The sequence below is a fragment of the Oncorhynchus mykiss genome, chromosome 5 (assembly GCF_057628025.1).
Source record: "Oncorhynchus mykiss isolate SJ-2025 chromosome 5, ASM5762802v1, whole genome shotgun sequence".
NCBI lineage: Eukaryota > Metazoa > Chordata > Actinopteri > Salmoniformes > Salmonidae > Oncorhynchus > Oncorhynchus mykiss.
Window position 1 is genome coordinate 73,370,999 of NC_143026.1, and position 18,323 is coordinate 73,389,321.

At 44.2% G+C, this 18,323-nt stretch overlaps 1 protein-coding gene across 4 annotated transcripts in view; it reads right to left on the reverse strand.

Annotated features, from left to right (window-relative positions):
* Positions 1-13,812: 13,812 nt before the first annotated feature.
* The window catches only part of si:dkey-86e18.1 (uncharacterized), a 138,851-nt gene continuing 134,340 nt past the window's right edge, over positions 13,813-18,323 (reverse strand). For 3 of the 4 annotated variants that reach the window (XM_090235838.1, XM_021604211.3, XM_036978292.2), the window contains exons 2-5: positions 15,349-15,389; positions 15,170-15,244; positions 14,836-15,025; positions 13,813-14,532 (exon numbers count right to left, since the gene is read on the reverse strand). In XM_090235838.1, coding sequence (XP_090091964.1) covers positions 14,003-14,532; positions 14,836-15,025; positions 15,170-15,244; positions 15,349-15,389 — 836 coding nt within the window. In that variant the 3' untranslated portion in view covers positions 13,813-14,002. The remainder of the gene's footprint in view (positions 14,533-14,835; positions 15,026-15,169; positions 15,245-15,348; positions 15,390-18,323) is intronic. The other variant, XM_021604212.3, reaches the window with a different exon arrangement.

An 18,323-nucleotide genomic window follows, 5' to 3' on the forward strand; every position in this document is an offset into this window, starting at 1 on the left:
AAGCGGATTATTCTGTCGAAGTTCCTATCGGACTATGGCGACATCATCTAAACGAACACAGCTGCCACTTCATTAAAGCCATTAGATGCAGTTTATCATAGCACACTGCACTTTATTACGGGCTACAATTTTAGTAATTACTGTATTCTCTACCAGAAAGTTGGTTGGCCCTCTTTGATGTCAAGTAGGTTGATAGATTGCTATGTTTTCATTTATAAGGCCCTTTAACAAAAAGTCCCACTGAACCTAACATCATTACTAAACTTTAGACATACGAGTTACCACACCAGTCTCAAGGATGGCTAACTCTGGACAATCATGAACTGACTTAGGTAAATCAGCTTTTGGTGTTCAAAATGTTAAATTTGATGTTGTGGTGCCTCTAGGGTAATTCCGAAAGCTGATTGAGGACCTTATTACTGTTTGCTTTTCATGGCAGTGTTTTCTTTCTGCTTATATTTTGATGTGTATTTTCTGTAATTTACAGTACCAGTCAAGTTTGGACACACGTACTCATTGAAGGGTTTTTATTTATTTGTTTACTATTTTCTACATTGTAGAGTAATAGTGAAGACATCAAAACTATTAAATAACACATATGGAATCATATAGTAACCAAAAAAAGTGTTAAACAAATCAAAATATATTTTATATTTTTGATTCTTCAAAGTAGCCACCCTTTTTCTTGACACCTTAGCACACTCTTGGCATTCTCTCAACCAGCATCACCTGGAATGCTGAGCACTTGTTGGCTGCTCCGTTGTCCTGAGTCTGCACAACTCTGCCAGGACCTAGGATCAAGAGAGACACTCAAGTGTTTTAGTACTATATCTCTTGACACAATAATGAAAATAATAATGGCCTCTAAACCTTCAAGCTGCATACTGGACCCTATTCCAACTAAACTACGGAAAGAGCTGCTTCCTGTGCTTGGCCCTCCTATGTTGAACATAATTAACGTCTCTCTATCCACCGGATGTGTACCAAACTCACTAAAAGTGGCAGTAATAAAGCTTCTCTTGAAAAAGTCAAACCTTGACCCAGAAAATATAAAAAACTATCGGCCGATATCGAATCTTCCATTCCTCTCAAAAAATTTAGAAAAGGCTGTTGCGCAGCAACTCACTGCCTTCCTGAAGACAAACAATGTATACGAAATGCTTCAGTCTGGTTTTAGACCCCATCATAGCACTGAGACTGCACTTGTGAAGGTGGTAAATTACCTTTTAATGGCATCAGACCGAGGCTCTGCATCTGTCCTCGTGCTCCTAGACCTTAGTGCTGCTCTTGATACCATTAATTACCATATTCTTTTGGAGAGATTGTAAACCCAAATTGGTCTACAAGTACTGGCCTGGCTTAGATCTTATCTGTCGGAAAGATATCAGTTTGTCTCTGTGAATGGTTTGTCCTCTGACAAATCAACTGTAAATTTCGGTGTTCCTCAAGGTTCCGTTTTAGGACCGTTTTAGGACCATATTGTTTTCACTATATATTTTACCTCTTGGGGATGTCATTCGAAAAGATAATGTTAACTTCCACTGCTATGCAGATGACACACAGCTGTACATTTCAATGAAAATTGGTGAAGCCCCAAAATTGCCCTCGCTAGAAGGAAGTGGATGGCTGCAAACGTTCTACTTTTAAACTCGGACAAAACAGAGATGCTTGTTCTAGGTACCAAGAAACAAAGAGATCTTCTGTTGAATCTGACAATTAATCTTAATGGTTGTCCTGTCATCTCAAATAAAACTGTGAAGGACCATGGCGTTACTCTGGACCCTGATCTCTCTTTGGACGAACATATCAAGACTGTTTCAAGGACAGCTTTTTTCCATCTACGTAACGTTGCAAAAAATGAATCCATGCTTTTGTTACTTCTAGGTTAGACTACTGCAATGCTCTACTTTCCGGCTACCTGGACAAAGCACTAAATAATCTTCAGTTAGTGCTAAATACGGCTGCTAGAATCCTGACTAGAACCAAAAAATGTGATCATATTACTCCAGTGCTAGCCTCCCTACACTGGCATCCTGTTAAAGCAAGGGCTGATTTCAAGGTTTTACTGCTAACCTACAAAGCATTACATGGGCTTGCTCCTACCTATCTCTCTGATTTGGTCCTGCCGTACATACCTACACGTACGCTACGGTCACAAAACGCAGGCCTCCTAAATGTCCCTAGAATTTCTAAGCAAACAGCTGGAGGCAGGGCTTTCTCCTATAGAGCTCAATTTTTATGGAATGGTCTGCCTACCCATGTGAGAGACGCAGACTCGGTCTCAACCTTTAAGTCTTTACTTAAGACTCATCTCTTCAGTGGGTCATATAATTGAGTGTAGTCTGGCCCAGGAGTGTGAAGGTGAACGGAAAGGCTCTGGAGCAATGAACCGCCCTTGCTGTCTCTGCCTGGCCGGTTCCCCTCTTTCCACTGGGATTCTCTGCCTCTAACCCTATTACAGGGGCTGAGTCACTGGCTTACTGGTGCTCTTTCATGCCGTCCCTAGGAGGGGTGTGTCACTTGAGTGGGTTGAGTCACTGATGTGATTTTCCTGTCTGGGTTGGCGCCCCCCCTCCCTTGGGTTGTGCCGTGGCGGAGATCTTTGTGGGCTATACTCGGCCTTGTCTCAGGATGGTAAGTTGGTGGTTGAAGATATCCCTCTAGTGGTGTGGGGGCTGTGCTTTGGCAAAGTGGGTGGGGTTATATCCTTCCTGTTTGGCTCTGTCTGGGGGCATCATCGGATGGGGCCACAGTGTCTCCTGACCCCTCCTGACTCAGCCTCCAGTATTTATGCTGCAGTAGTTTGTGTCGGGGGGCTAGGGTCAGTTTGTTATATCTGGGGTACTTCTCCTGTCTTATCCAGTGTCCTGTGTGAATTTAAGTATGCTCTCTCTAATTCTCTCTTTCTTTCTCTCTCTCGGAGGAGCTGAGCCCTAGGACCATGCCTCAGGACTACCTGGCATGAGGACTGCTTGCTGTCCCCAGTCCAACTGGCCGTGCTGCTGCTCCAGTTTCAACTGTTCTGCCTACGGCTATGGAATCCTGACGTGCTACCTGTCCCAGACCTGCTGTTTTCAACTCTCTAGAGACAGCAGGAGTGGTAGAGAAACTCTTCATGATCGGCTATGAAAAGCCAACTGACATTTACTCCTGAGGTGCTGACTTGCTGCACCCTCGACAACTACTGTGATTATTATTATTTGACCATGCTGGTCATTTATGAACATTTGAACATCTTGGCCATGTTCTGTTATAGTCTCCACCCTGCACAGCCAGAAGAGGACTGGCCACCCCTCATAGCCTGGTTCCTCTCTAGGTTTCTTCCTAGGTTTTGGCCTTTCTAGGGAGTTTTTCCTAGCCACCGTGCTTCTACACCTGCATTGCTTGCTGTTTGTGGTTTTAGGGCCAGGTTTCTATACATCACTTTGAAATATTAGCTGATGTACGAAGGGCTATATAAATAAATTTGATTTCATTGTGGAGGCCAGGTCATCTAATGCAGCACCATCTCTCTCCTTCTAGTGAGCATGGCTACCACAGCCTGGAGGTGTGTTGGGTCATTGTCCTGTTGAAAACCAAATGATAGTCCCACTTAGCGCAAACCAGATGGGATGGCGTATTGCTAAAAAATGCTGTGGTAGCCATGCTGGTTGTGTGCGTAAATAAATCACTGACAGTGTCACCAGCAAAGCATCCCCACACCATCCCACCTCCGCTTCCATACTTCACGGTGGGAACTATACATGCGGAGACCATTCGTTCACCTACACTGCGTCTCACAAAGACACAGCGGTTGGAACTAAAAATCTCAAATTTGGACTCATCAGACCAAAGGACAGATTTCCACCGGTCTAATGTCTATTGCTCGTGTTTCTTGGCCCAAGCAAGTCTCTTCTTCTTATTGGTGTCCTAGTAGTGGTTTCTTTGCAGCAATTCGACCATGAAGGCCCGATTCACGCAGTCTCCTCTGAACAGTTGATGTTGCGATGTGTCTGTTACTTGAACTCTGTGAAGCATTTATTTAGGCTGAAATCTTACTGTAATTACTGTAACTCTAATGAACTTATTCTCTGCAGCAGAGGTAACTATGGGTCTTCCTTTCCTGTGGCGGTCCTCATGAGTCAGTTTCATTGTAGCGGTTCTTGACATTTTCTGGATTGACTGACCTTCCTCGTGTTGTCATGCTGGAATGGATTGGCAGTTGGTTTTTGAATCGGAATGGCAGTTATCATTTTGAATTGAGAGATCCAAAAGGTTCTATATACAGTTAATTCGGAAAGTATTCAGTCCCCTTGACTTTTTCCACATTTTGTTACTTTACAGCCTTATTCTAAAATGGATTAAATACATGTTTTTCCTCATCAATCTACACACAATTCCCCCTAATGATGAAGCGGAAACAGATTTTTTGAAATATTTAAAAATGTATTAAAAATAAAAAAACATAAATACCTTATTTACATAAGTATTCAGACACTTTTCTTTGAGACTCGAAATTGAGATCGGGTGCATCCTGTTTCCATTGATCATCCTTCTACTACTTGATTTGAGTCCTCCAGTCGTACATTTAATTGTTTGGACATGATTTGGAAAGGCACACACCTGTCTATATAAGGTCCCAGTTGACAGTGCATGTCAGAGAAGAAAAAAAACGAGCCATGAGGTCGAAGGAATTGTCTGTAGAGCTCCGAGACAGGATTTTGTCGAGGCACAGATCTGGGGAAGGGTACCAAAACATGTCTGCGGCATTGAAGGTCCCCAAGAACAATGTGGCCTCAAATCATTTTTAAATGGAAGAAGTTAGGAACCACCAAGACTCTTCCTAGATCTGGCCTCCCGGCCAAACTGAGAAATCGGGGGAGAAGGGCCTTGGTTAGGGAGGTGACCAAGAACCCAATGGTGACTCTGATAGAGCTCCAGAATTCCTGTTTAGATGGTTGTCCTTCTGGAAGGTTCTCCCATCTCTGCAGCTCTCTACCAATCAGGCCTTTATGGTAGAGTGGTCAGATGCAAGACACTCCTCAGTAAAAGGCACATGACAGCTCGCTTGGAATTTGCCAAAAGGCACCTAAAGACTCTCAGACCATGAGGAACAAAATTCTCTGGTCTGATGAAACCAAGATTGAACTCTTTGGCCTGAATGCCAAGCGTCACATCTGGAGGACAAGTGTATGCTTTTATTAAAGCCATTCTTTACTCTTGCTTCCATGGGAGCATTTAGTTTGCAACAGCACAGGTTTGTATAAACCTAGCTGTTTGCCACTCAGACCTCTGCAACAATGTTGGAAAATATTCATTAGATCTTCCTCATGCCATAGAGCGAAGTGTCAGACGTCAGCTAGCCATTTTTCTGAACAGGAGAAATCATGCAGCAGCATGATATGGATATACATGTAACAGCTAAAACAAATTAAAAGGGAATGTTAGCTGTCATTTCAGAGTTTGATGTGACTGGGCTAACTTTTGTTAGCTATTGATTTCTAAAATCTCCATTACACTCTGGGGTAGGGATAGAACCCTCAAGGGTATTTGCTTTCACTGGGTATATGTAAGGGATAATCAACAAGGGGCTATGTGTTCTATGGAAAATAATGAATGACGTGGAAGGTGTGTTGCACGACGCGCTAGAGGAGTGGAACTGACCTTTCACAGAATTTCATTATTTTCCAGAGAACACAGAGCCTTGAGTTGATTATCCCTTTTATACCATTGCCAGTAGAAATGTGTTTATTTGCTGGTAGAAATGTGTTCAACGGCCACTGAAGTAGATAGTAATCTTACAGGATATCTACAGTAGTTGCTGTTTTAACCAAACAAACAGACTTGCTAGTTTAGCTAACCAAACCATACGTCCTAGCTTGCTATTCTGAAAATCTAATTCAACAATACCAATAAGGTTATCAATTGGACTTTTGCTTTCAAAAGCAGCTCAAACAAAACATGTAAAAATGTACTATAGCCATTGAATTCTACAGTGCAAATATACAGTGCCCTTCAAGCCAATCAGAAAGGAGTATTCAACAATGCCATGGTAAAAATATATTTATAGAAAGAGTGGGTCTAATCCAGAACTCTGACTGGTTAAAAACGCGTTCCAGACGGTGTCTATTCCACAAGTTACCACTGACTAAATCTATTAAGTTAAAATGCCTATCTGACTGCGCAATCCAGTGTCTCATCAGCCCAGCCAAGCAATTTATAAACTTGATCTCCACTATAAAAAGCATCTAGACATTATCTCACATTTCTTTTAGACTAACATTTAGTTTTCAACAGTGGAGATTTTTATAAACCTTGCTGTCTGTCTAGGGCATTTGCAACATTGTTTCAATATTCAAATTCGATCTCCAGCGGTCCCATAGTAATGAACGTGTCAGGAGTCAGGACAAGACAGACAGGCAGGCGCCATTTTTATGGCGATACAATGCATTCAGAGAGTAATCAGACCCCATGACCTTTTCCACATTTTGTTACATTACAGCCTTATTCTAAAATGGATTAAATATATATATTTTTTCATCAATCAACACACAATACCTCATAGTGACAAAGCAAAATCAGTTTAAAAAAACAAACATTTTTGCAAATGTATAAACAACTGTCCAGTCTGAGGTCCTGAGTGCTCTGGAGCAGGTTTTAATCAAATCAAATTTATTTATATAGCCCTTCGTACATCAGCTGATATCTCAAAGTGCTGTACAGAAACCCAGCCTAAAACCCCAAACAGCAAGCAATGCAGGTGTAGAAGCACGGTGGCTAGGAAAAACTCCCTAGAAAGGCCAAAACCTAGGAAGAAACCTAGAGAGGAACCAGGCTATGTGGGATGGCCAGTCCACTTCTGGCTGTGCCGGGTGGAGATTATAACAGAACATGGCCAAGATGTTCAAATGTTCATAAATGACCAGCATGGTCCAATAATAATAATAAGGCAGAACAGTTGAAACTGGAGCAGCAGCACGGCCAGGTGGACTGGGGACAGCAAGGAGTCATCATGTCAGGTAGTCCTGAGGCATGGTCCTAGGGCTCAGGTCCTCCGAGAGAGAGAAAGAAAGAGAGAATTAGAGAGAGCACACTTAAATTCACACAGGACACCAAATAGGACAGGAGAAGTACTCCAGATATAACAAACTGACCCTAGCCCCCCGACACATAAACTACTGCAGCATAAATACTGGAGGCTGAGACAGGAGGGGTCAGGAGACACTGTGGCCCCATCCGAGGACACCCCGGACAGGGCCAAACAGGAAGGATATAACCCCACCCACTTTGCCAAAGCACACCACTAGAGGGATATCTTCAACCACCAACTTACCATCCTGAGACAAGGCTGAGTATAGCCCACAAAGATCTCCGCCACGGCACAACCCAAGGGGGGGGGGGCGCCAACCCAGACAGGATGATCACATCAGTGACTCAAACCACTCAGGTGACGCATCCCTCCCAGGGACGGTATGAGAGAGCCCCAGTAAGCCAGTGACTCAGCCCCTGTAATAGGGTTAGAGGCAGAGAATCCCAGTGGAAGGAGGGGCACCGGCCAGGCAGAGACAGCAAGGGCGGATCGTTGCTCCAGAGCCTTTCCGCTCACCTTCCCACTCCTGGGCCAGACTACACTCAATCATATGACCCACTGAAGAGATGAGTCTTCAGTAAAGACTTAAAGGTTGAGACCGATTTTGCATTTCTGACATGGGTAGGCAGACCGTTCCATAAAAATGGAGCTCTATAGGAGAAAGCCCTGCCTCCAGCTGTTTGCTTAGAAATTCTAGGGACAATTAGGAGGCCTGCGTCTTGTGACCGTAACGTACGTGTAGGTATGTACGGCAGGACCAAATCAGAGAGATAGGTAGGAGCAAGCCCATGTAATGCTTTGTAGGTTAGCAGTAAAACCTTGAAATCAACCCTTGCTTTGACAGGAAGCCAGTGTAGGGAGGCTAGCACTGGAGTAACATGATCACATTTTTTGGTTCTAGTCAGGATTCTAGCAGTCGTATTTAGCACTAACTGAAGTTTATTTAGTGCTTTATCGGGGTAGCCGGAAAGTAGAGCAAGGATCAAGGATCTCTCTGTACTTTGCTCCGTTCATCTTTCCCTCGATCCTGACTAGTGTCCCAGTCCCTGCTTCTGAAAAACCTCCCCACAGCATGACGCTGCCACCACCATGCTTCAACGTAGGGATGGTGCTCGGGTCTCCTCCAGACGTGATGCTTGGCATTCAGGACAATTGAAAAAAGGTCAAACGAAACAAAGTGAAGATAGTTTGCAGTCTTTCCAGCTTTAGTTTGAAGTGATTGTGTTAGCTGTGTTGATGGATAGCTCCTCCGAACAACAGTGCCCTAATGAGTGAGCAAATTATCTATGCCAGGTGAAATTGCGCCTCATTAGCTCATTGTTATGGATGTATCCAAATAAATGTAACTAGAAAACAGCTTTAAAAAATGCAAATGCGTCTACTTTGCTGTTAATTTGGCTGCACTTTTTGACGTGACAATAAGTTAGCTGTAGTTGGCAAGCTAGCAAGCAACGGATAAGAACGTTGCCGGTCAGTATGGCAATGGAACATATATTTGTAACTAGTTTATAATAGCAATAAGGCACCTCAGGGGTTTGTGGTATATGGCCAATATACATGTGTCCAGGCACTCCAGGCAACATGCATTAGAACAGCCCTTAGCCGTGGTATATTGGCCATATATCACACACCCTCGTGCCTTATTGCCCAGCTCGGGTGGTTGTTGTCATTGATGATCTTTTTGGCCTTCCTGTGACATCGGGTGGTGTAGGTGTCCTGGAGGGCATGTAGTTTGCTCCCGGTGATGCGTTGTGCAGACCTCACTATCCTCTGGAGAGCCTTACAATTGTGGGCGGAGCAGTTGCCGTACCAGGCGGTGATACAGCCCGACAAGATGCTCTCGATCTGTAGAAGTTTGTGAGTGTTTTCGTTGACGAGACAAATTTCTTCAGGCTCCTGAGGTTGAAGAGGCGCTGTTGTGCCTTCTTCACCAAGCTGTCTGTGTGGGTGGACCATTTCAGTTTGTCCGTGATGTGTACGCCGAGGAACTTAAAACGTTCCACCTTCTCCAAACTGTCCCGTCGATGTGGATAGGGGGGTGCTCCCTCTGCTGTTTCCTGAAGTCCACGATCATGAGTCCACGAGTGTCGTCTGCAAACTTGATGATTGAGCTGGAGGCGTGCATGGCCACGCAGTCATGGGTGAACAGGGAGTACAGGAGAGGGCTCTTGTCCAGATGGGTTAGGGGACTGTACAGTGTGATTGCGTCGTCTGTGGACCTATTGGGGCGGTAAGCAAATTGGAGTGGGTCTAGGGTATAAGGTAGGGTGGAGGTGATATGTTCCTTGACTAGTCTCTCAAAGCACTTCATGATGACGGAAGTGAGTGCTACGGGTGATAGTCGTTTAGCTCAGTTACCTTAGCTTTCTTGGGAACAGGATCAATGGTGGCCCATGTGGGAATAGCAGACTGGGATAGGGATTGATTGAATATGTCTGTAAACACACCAGCCAGCTGGTATGCATGCTCTGAGGACGCGGCTATGGATGCCGTCTGGGCCGGCAGCCTTGCGAGGGTTAACACATTTAAATGTTTTACTCACGTTGGCTGCGGTGAAGGAGAGCCCGCATGTTTTGGTAGCAGGCCTTGTCAGTGGCACTGTATTGTCCTCCCCTCGACGGGGCTGGTTTTCTTTTTGTAATCCGTGAATCAAAGTGCATCAAAGCTGGGACCGAGAGACTGAAAAACAGCTTCTATCTCAAGGCCATCAGACTGTTAAACAGCCATTTTTGTATTTTTATTTCACCTTTATTTAACCAGGTGGGCTAGTTGAGAACAAGTTCTAATTTACAACTGCGACCTGGCCAATAATGACAATTTAGCAGATTAACACTGGAGTGATAAATTATCAGATGGTCATGTGCAGGTAGAGATACTGTTGTGCAAAAGAGCAGAAAAGTAAATAAATAAAAACAGTATGGGGATGAGGTAGGTAAATTGGGTGGGCTATTTACCGATGGACTATGTACAGCTGCAGCGATCGGTTAGCTGCTCAGATAGCAGCTGTTTAAAGTTGGTGAGGGAGATAAGTCTCCAACTTCAGCGATTTTTGCAATTCGTTCCAGTCACAGGCAGCAGAGAACTGGAAGGAAAGGTGGCCAAATGAGGTGTTGGCTTTAGGGAAGATCAGTGAGATACACCTGCTGGAGCGCGTGCTACGGGTGGGTGTTGCCATCATGACCAGTGAACTGAAATAAGGCGGAGCTTTACCTAGCATGGACTTGTAGATGACCTGGAGCCAGTGGGTCTGGCGACGAATATGTAGCGAGGGCCAGCCGACTAGAGCATACAGGTCGCAGTGGTGGGTGGTATAAGGTGCTTTAGTAACAAAGTGGATGGCACTGTGATAAACTGCATCCAGTTTGCTGAGTAGAGTATTGGAAGCTATTTTGTAGATGACATCGCCGAAGTCGAGGATCGTTAGGATAGTCAGTTTTACTAGGGTAAGTTTGGCAGCGTGAGTGAAGGAGGCTTTGTTGCGAAATAGAAAGCCGATTCTAGATTTGATTTTGGATTGGAGATGTTTGATATGAGTCTGGAAGGAGAGTTTACAGTCTAGCCAGACACCTAGGTACTTATAGATGTCCACATATTCTAGGTCGGAACCATCCAGGGTGGTGATGCTAGTCGTGCATGCGGGTGCAGGCAGCGAACGGTTGAAAAGCATGCATTTGGTTTTACTAGCGTTGGCCGAGGTTGGAGTAGCCAGGAGGAAGGCATGGCCAGCCGTTGAGAAATGCTTGTTGAAGTTTTCGATTATCATGGGTTTATCGGTGGTGACCGTGTTACCTAGCCTCAGTGCAGTGGGCAGCTGGGAGGAGGTGCTCTTGTTCTCCATGGACTTTACAGTGTTCCAGAACTTTTTGGAGTTAGAGCTACAGGATGCAAATTTCTGCTTGAAAAAGCTGGCCTTTGCTTTCCTGACTGACTGAGTGTATTGGTTCCTGACTTCCCTGAACAGTTGCATATCGCGGGGAGTATTCGATGCTATTGCAGTCCGCCACAGAATGTTTTTGTGCTGGTCGAGGGCAGTCAGGTCTGGGGTGAACCAGGGGCTATATCTGTTCTTATTTCTGCATTTTTTGAACGGAGCATGCTTATCTAAGATGGTGAGGAAGTTACTTTTAAAGAATGACCAGTCATCCTCAACTGACGGGATGAGGTCAATATCCTTCCAGCCATCACTAACATTGAGTGGCTGCTGCCAACATACTGACTCAAATCTCTAGCTACTTGAATAATTAAAAATTGGATGTAATAAATGTATCACTTGTCACTTTAAACAATGCCACTTTATATCACGTTTACATACCCTACACTACTCGTCTCATATGTATACACTGTACTCTATACCATCTACTGCATCTTGCCTATGCTGCACGGCCATCGCTCATCCATATATTTATATGTACATATTCCTATTCATTCCTTTACACTTGTGTATATAAGGTAGTTGTTGTGAAATTGTTAGATTACTTGTTAGATATTACTGCACGGTTGGAACTACAAGCACAGGCATTTCGCTACACTCGCATTAACATCTGCTAACCATGTGTGACCAATAACATTTGATTTGAAATATACAGTAACAGTCAAAAGTTTGTTAACACCTACTCATTCAAGGGTTTTTCTTTCTTTCTTTTTTACTATTTTCTACATTGTAGAATAATAGTGAAGACATCAAAACTATGAAATAACACATGGAATCATGTAGTAACCAAAAAAAGTGTTAAACAAAACAAAATATATTTTAGATTCTTCAAAGTAGCCACTCTTTGCCTTGATGACAGCTTTGCATAAATCATGAGCTGAAATAAAAGATCCCAGAAATGTCTCTCAAATGTTGTGCACAAATTTGTTTACACCCTGTTAGAGAGCATTTCTCCTTTGCCAAGATAATCCATCCACTTGACAGGTGTGGCATATCAAGAATCTGATTAAACAGCATGATCATTACACAGGTGCATCTTGTGCTGGGGACAATAAAAGGCCACTAAATTGTGCAGTTTTGTCACACAACACAACTCCACAGATGTCTCAAGTTGAGTGAGCGTGTACTTGGCATGCTGACTGCAGGAATGTCCACCAGAGCTGCTACCAGATCATTTAATGTTCAATTCTCTACCATAAACTGCCTCCAACGTCGTCGAGAATTTGGATGTATACCCAACCAACCTCACAACCACAGACCATGTTTAACCACGCCAGCCCAGGACCTCCACATCCGGCTTCTTCACCTGCATGATCGTCTGAGACCGACCATCTGATGAAACTGAGGAGAAAAGCCCCTTTGTGGGGAAAAACAAATTATGTTTGGCTGGGCCTGGCTCCTCAGTGGGTGGGCCTGGATCCCAAGTGCGTGGGCCTATGCCCTACCAGGCCTGTCCCATTGCCCAGTCAAATGAAATCCATAGATTAGGGACTAATTTGTTTATTTCAATTCACTGACTTCCCTATATGAACTGTAACTCAGTAAAATCATTGCGTTTATATTATGGTTCAGTATACATTTTTGCAGTGCTTGACTAGGACTGACATTAGTTCTGGTACTCATTTTGGGTGCCAGTATGTTTATATTGAAGTGCAGGAACTCTCGAGCAAATATTCTACAGGAGGTGCAGGAACTAAAGTAAAGCCGGTAATCATTTCCAGTTAGCTCCTAAAGAAATCAAGTACTGTGCTTAGGTAAAATTAAAAATGTCCCGTTTGCTCAATCTGATTTGGTGGGCCTGGCTCCCCAGTGGGTGGGACTGCATCCACCCACCCAGGCCCACCTGTGCCTACGCCCCTGGCTCTGAGTGTGAGATGACTCTGGTTGTACTGGACCTCTGGGTCAAGCTAGAGCCACTGCCAGATGTGTACGATTAAAGGTCAGAGGCTGGTCTTGATCCGGATTAGTGGACTGAGACTGCTAGGCTGGGGTTGGTCAGCTCAACTGGAAATGAGCTGAAGGTCCCTGGTTGGTGAAGGTGTCCATAGTTCTCAGAGGCTGAGGTTGCATCACTTCCTGTTCTTTCAACAACCCAGTTACTCTCTACTCTACCCAACGGACTGCTCAGATCACATGACTGGAGACTGCGTGTTTATTTGGATACAGACGAGAGATACAGTACACGTCATAAGTGAGAAACTCCCCTGACATAAGACTGAAACCAAGAATAGTATATTTGCCCTTTCTCTAGATCTGGGTTTCACAAAATGTTAGTCATGCCTGATATTTTTGGAGCCAAGGCTAAAGACAGGAACCTGGCTGTAATATTGGTTTGGTTTTGTGGGCCACAATACATTTAGGTTGGTTATGACTATGGTCATATTACAAAACTAATTGGGAACCTCTCTTCTTAATAGAAGACAACACATATAGCATATGAAAGCTGATTGTTTATGTTAGAGGTAAGACACCAAAACTGGTTGGAACTAGACAACAGAGCCAAACCCTGTTAAACTGGCTGGTATTGGAGGAGACTGATTATGCAACAGAGACAGAGCTGCAACCTGAGAGTGCCAGCTAATATGTTACCCTGAAATATAGACATCCTATTCTCGTCATCGCCTTAGCAGGTCATCTGTTACACTTATTGTTTTGTGTTATAATCAAACAATCAGAATGGAGTGAATGTCTGTCCCACTAATTATTATTGGTTCTTATATTACTTCTAAAGTAGAATTCAGCACCACAATTTCAGAAGGGTCTGTCTGTCGGGTCACATTTGTTTTCTCAAGAAAAAGAAAAGCCCTTGAAGTATTTTGTATCATTTCCCTTTTTATTGTGTATTTACATAATGTACAATAGGAAAAGAAAGAACCTGTGGTTCACAACAGCTGATTGGAGTTCAGGGCAAACTGGACAAGTACTGAAGCATGGGATGTCCATGAATGGCAGATTGAGTTCTGAGTAGTGATCAGGGATCCAGTGTTAATAACAGAGCCATGTCATGTGTCGGCTTCATCGTCTGAGGATGAGTAGCAGCCTAGTCCCAGTACATGCCCTGTGCTCTTTTCATCATTAACGGTGCTATGGGCTCCTCCTGCCCCTGTGCTGTCTCGTCTCTCTCCCCCTGTATCGTCTCTGTCCTGTGCAGCAATGGCCCTTCCCAGTGGGGAGCTGTGGAGGTTGGGTAGCCCAGAGAGCAGCACCCTGGCCAGGCTCTGAGTGTGAGACGACCCTGGTTGTAATGGGCCTCTGGACCCAGCTAGAACCACCGCCAGACGGGTGCGATCAAAGTTCAGGGGCTGGTCCTGATCTGGATTGGTGGACTCTGTGCTGGGATTAGTCAGATCAACTGGAAATGTGCTGAGGAAAGTCCCTGATTGGTGGAAGTGTACCTTGTTCTCAGAGGCTGAGGTTGCATCACTTCTTTTAACGACCCAGTTACTCTGTGCTCCACCCACCGGCCTGCTCAGATCACATGACTGGAGACCGCGTGGTTTCTTGGCTACAGATGAGAGAAACCAGGAATTACCTTTAAAAAAAAAAGTATTTCCTTTCTCTAGACCAGAGTTTCTCAAAATGTTAGTCATGCCTGATATATTTGGGATCAAGGCTAAAGACGGGAACCTGACTAAAATAGGTTTGGTATTTTTTATGGGCCACAATGTATTTTACGTTGGTTATGACTATGGTCATATTAAAAAACTAAATTGGGAACCTCTCTTCTTAATAGAAGACAACACATATAGCATATGAAAGCTGATTGTTTATGTTAGAGGTAAGACAACAAAACTGGTCAGAACTAGACAACAGAGCCAAACCCTGTTAAACTGACCGGTGTTGGGGGAGATGTGTGTGTCTGCACTCCTCTTGGTGTATGCTCTAGGTGACCAGGGCTGGTGTTTACAGGTCGGGTCCAGGGCTTGCAGTTTACAGATGAAGCGTTTATACTCTTTCTCCAGCCCCTGGATGCTCAACTGGAACTCTGCTATCTTCCTCTCAGGGTAGTGAGACAACTGGGACTGCTGAGAGAGAGGAGAAAAAAATAAAGTGTGCCATACTCACTTTAACATGAAACTTCAGTGTGGGTATCCTTTCTTCACACCCATAAACACACACAAGTCAATAAACAACAGCATTATTACTGTCTCATCACTTCACAAGCCTACCTGCAGATAATACTCGATTTCATTCTTGATGCTTGGGATCCACTTTTTAATGGATGAGGCTGAATTGAGTGTTGACTGTGGAAGAAAAAGAACATAACAGTTCGTAAGTGCAAATCATATTTATCCCCAATAAAGCATGTGTGAATTACTGTCAATTAGATTAAATGTGTAGAACTCACCAGTTTGGGTCTAGGTTCATGAACATCTTTGATACGGCCCTCTGTTTCAGGGCACAGAGAAGGAATTACATTTAGCTACACATTACAGTAATGTTCAACACTGGCTTTTATTCAAGCCCTGCATAACACACTGGATTCAACTGCTCACCCAGATCTGAATAAGTTGAAAGGTGTTTGGTTCTAGCTTTAAATATACTTATTCATGTTACCATACTAGAACTTATAGATTACTTTACATGTATAAGGAAGGTATAGGTTGGGGTCAATGAAGGATGTATAGGAATGTGGTGTATGGAACGTCACATTGCTGAAGATCAAGGCTCCTAAAAAAGGGAGGTAAAAGAAGAACTGTCTGGTTTCCGTCACTGATAAGGTAGGACAGTGGCGGATTAGGGAGTAGAGAGGAATTCGGCCCGAGGTCAGGTCAGATGAAGTGAGAAGAAACAGTCCAATTTCATACGCATACACTTCCACAAAGGTTCTAACATCAGGCAGGGCCATGACTACACCAGTGAAAATATCTAATTAAGTTCCTGCCTAACAACAGAGATGTATTGGCTGTCTAGATGTATAAGGAGTTGACCCCGAATAGTTGGAGGTAATAAATATATGTGCTTGTGTAATCATGCTTAGTCTTTTACAGCTGTATGACCCAGTGGGGTGAACAAACTTGGTTTGAGCTTTTTCTAGTTGTCCGTGAGTTTTTACTCTGTTTGTTCAGAACAGCTGTAACAAAAGTCTCTCCACCCAAGATCGATCTGTAGCTAGCTCTGGTCCAAGGCGTTACTTGCGGCTTAAGCCTTCTTCAACGCCCTGCTGCATCTTCACATGTAACTCTTCATATAGCTGACTAAACTCCATGGTGAAGGAATTGTCTGATGAACTCAAACAACGGAGTTGAGCAGGGACCAGGCTTTGTGGAATTCAGTTCCGACTACATTGATTCGCTCAAGGTCAAATATACACTGCTCAAAAAAATAAAGGGAACACTTAAACAACACAATGTAACTCCAAGTCAATCACACTTCTGTGAAATCAAACTGTCCACTTAGGAAGCAACACTGATTGACAATAAATGTCACATGCTGTTGTGCAAATGGAATAGACAACAGGTGGAAATTATAGGCAATTAGCAAGACACCCCCAATAAAGGAGTGGTTCTGCAGGTGATAACCACAGACCACTTCTCAGTTCCTATGATTCCTGGCTGATGTTTTGGTCACTTTTGAATGCTGGCGGTGCTTTCACTCCAGTGGTAGCATGAGACGGAGTCTACAACCCACACAAGTGGCTCAGGTAGTGCAGCTCATCCAGGATGGCACATCAATGCGAGCTGTGGCAAGAAGGTTTGCTGTGTCTGTCAGCGTAGTGTCCAGAGCATGGAGGCGCTACCAGGAGACAGGCCAGTACATCAGGAGACGTGGAGGAGGCCGTAGGAGGGCAACAACCCAGCAGCAGGACCGCTACCTCCGCCTTTGTGCAAGGAGGAGCAGGAAGAGCACTGCCAGAGCCCTGCAAAATGACCTCCAGCAGGCCACAAATGTGCATGTGTCTGCTCAAACGGTCAGAAACAGACTCCATGAGGGTGGTGAGGGCCCGACATCCACAGGTGGGGGTTGTGCTTACAGCCCAACACCGTGCAAGACGTTTGGCATTTGCCAGAGAACACAAAGATTGGCAAATTTGCCACTGGTGCCCTGTGCTCTTCACAGATGAAAGCAGGTTCACACCGAGCACATGTGACAGACGTGACAGTCTGGAGACGCCGTGGAGAACGTTCTGCTGCCTGCAACATACTCCAGCATGACCGGTTTGGCGGTGGGTGAGTCATGGTGTGGGGTGGCATTTCTTTGGGGGGCCGCACAGCCCTCCATGTGCTCGCCAGAGGTAGCCTGACTGCCATTAGGTACCGAGATGAGATCCTCAGACCCCTTGCTAGACCATATGCTGGTGCGGTTGGCCCTGGGTTCCTCCTAATGCAAGACAATGATAGACTTCATGTGGCTGGAGTGTGTCAGCAGTTCCTGCAAGAGGAAGGCATTGATGCTATGGACTGGCCCGCCCGTTTCCCAGACCTGAATCCAATTGAGCACATCATGTCTCACTCCATCCACCAACGCCACGTTGCACCACAAACTGTCCAGGACTTGGCGGATGCTTTAGTCCAGGTCTGGGAGGAGATCCCTCAGGAGACCATCCGCCACCTCATCAGGAGCATGCCCAGGCGTTGTAGGGAGGTCATACAGGCAGGTGGAGGCCACCCACACTACTGAGCCTCATTTTGACTTGTTTTAAGGACATTACATCGAAGTTGGATCAGCCTGTAGTGTGGTTTTCCACTTTAATTTTGAGTGTGACTCCAAATCCAGACCTCCATGGGTTGATAAATTTGATTTCCATTGATAATTTTTGTGTGATTGTGTTGTCAGCACATTCAACTATGTAAAGAAAGTATTTAATAAGAATATTTCATTCATTCAGATCTAGGATGTGTTATTTTAGTGTTCCCTTAATTTTTTTGAGCAGTGTATATTTTTAGATACATATTTTTTTATTATTATTATTATTATTATTATTATTATTATATAATTTTCCTTATTTCAGGTCAACATTGTGGACAGATTATACATACAGTAGCAGTCAAAAGTTTGGGCACCCCGTCATTCAAGAGTTTCTTTATTTTTACTATTTTCTACATTGTAGAATAATAGTGACGACATCAAAACTATGATAACACAAATGGAATCATGTTGTAAGCAAAAAAGTGTTATTATTCAAAGTAGCCACCCTTTGCCTTGATGACAGCTTTGTATACTCTTGGCATTCTCAACAAGCTTCATGAAGAAAGCTTTTCCAACAGTTTGGAAGGAGTTCCCACATATGCTGAGCACTTGTTGGCTGCTTTTCCTTCACTCTGCGGTCCAACTCATCCCAAACTATCTCAATTGGGTTGAGGTCGGGTGATTGTGGAGGCC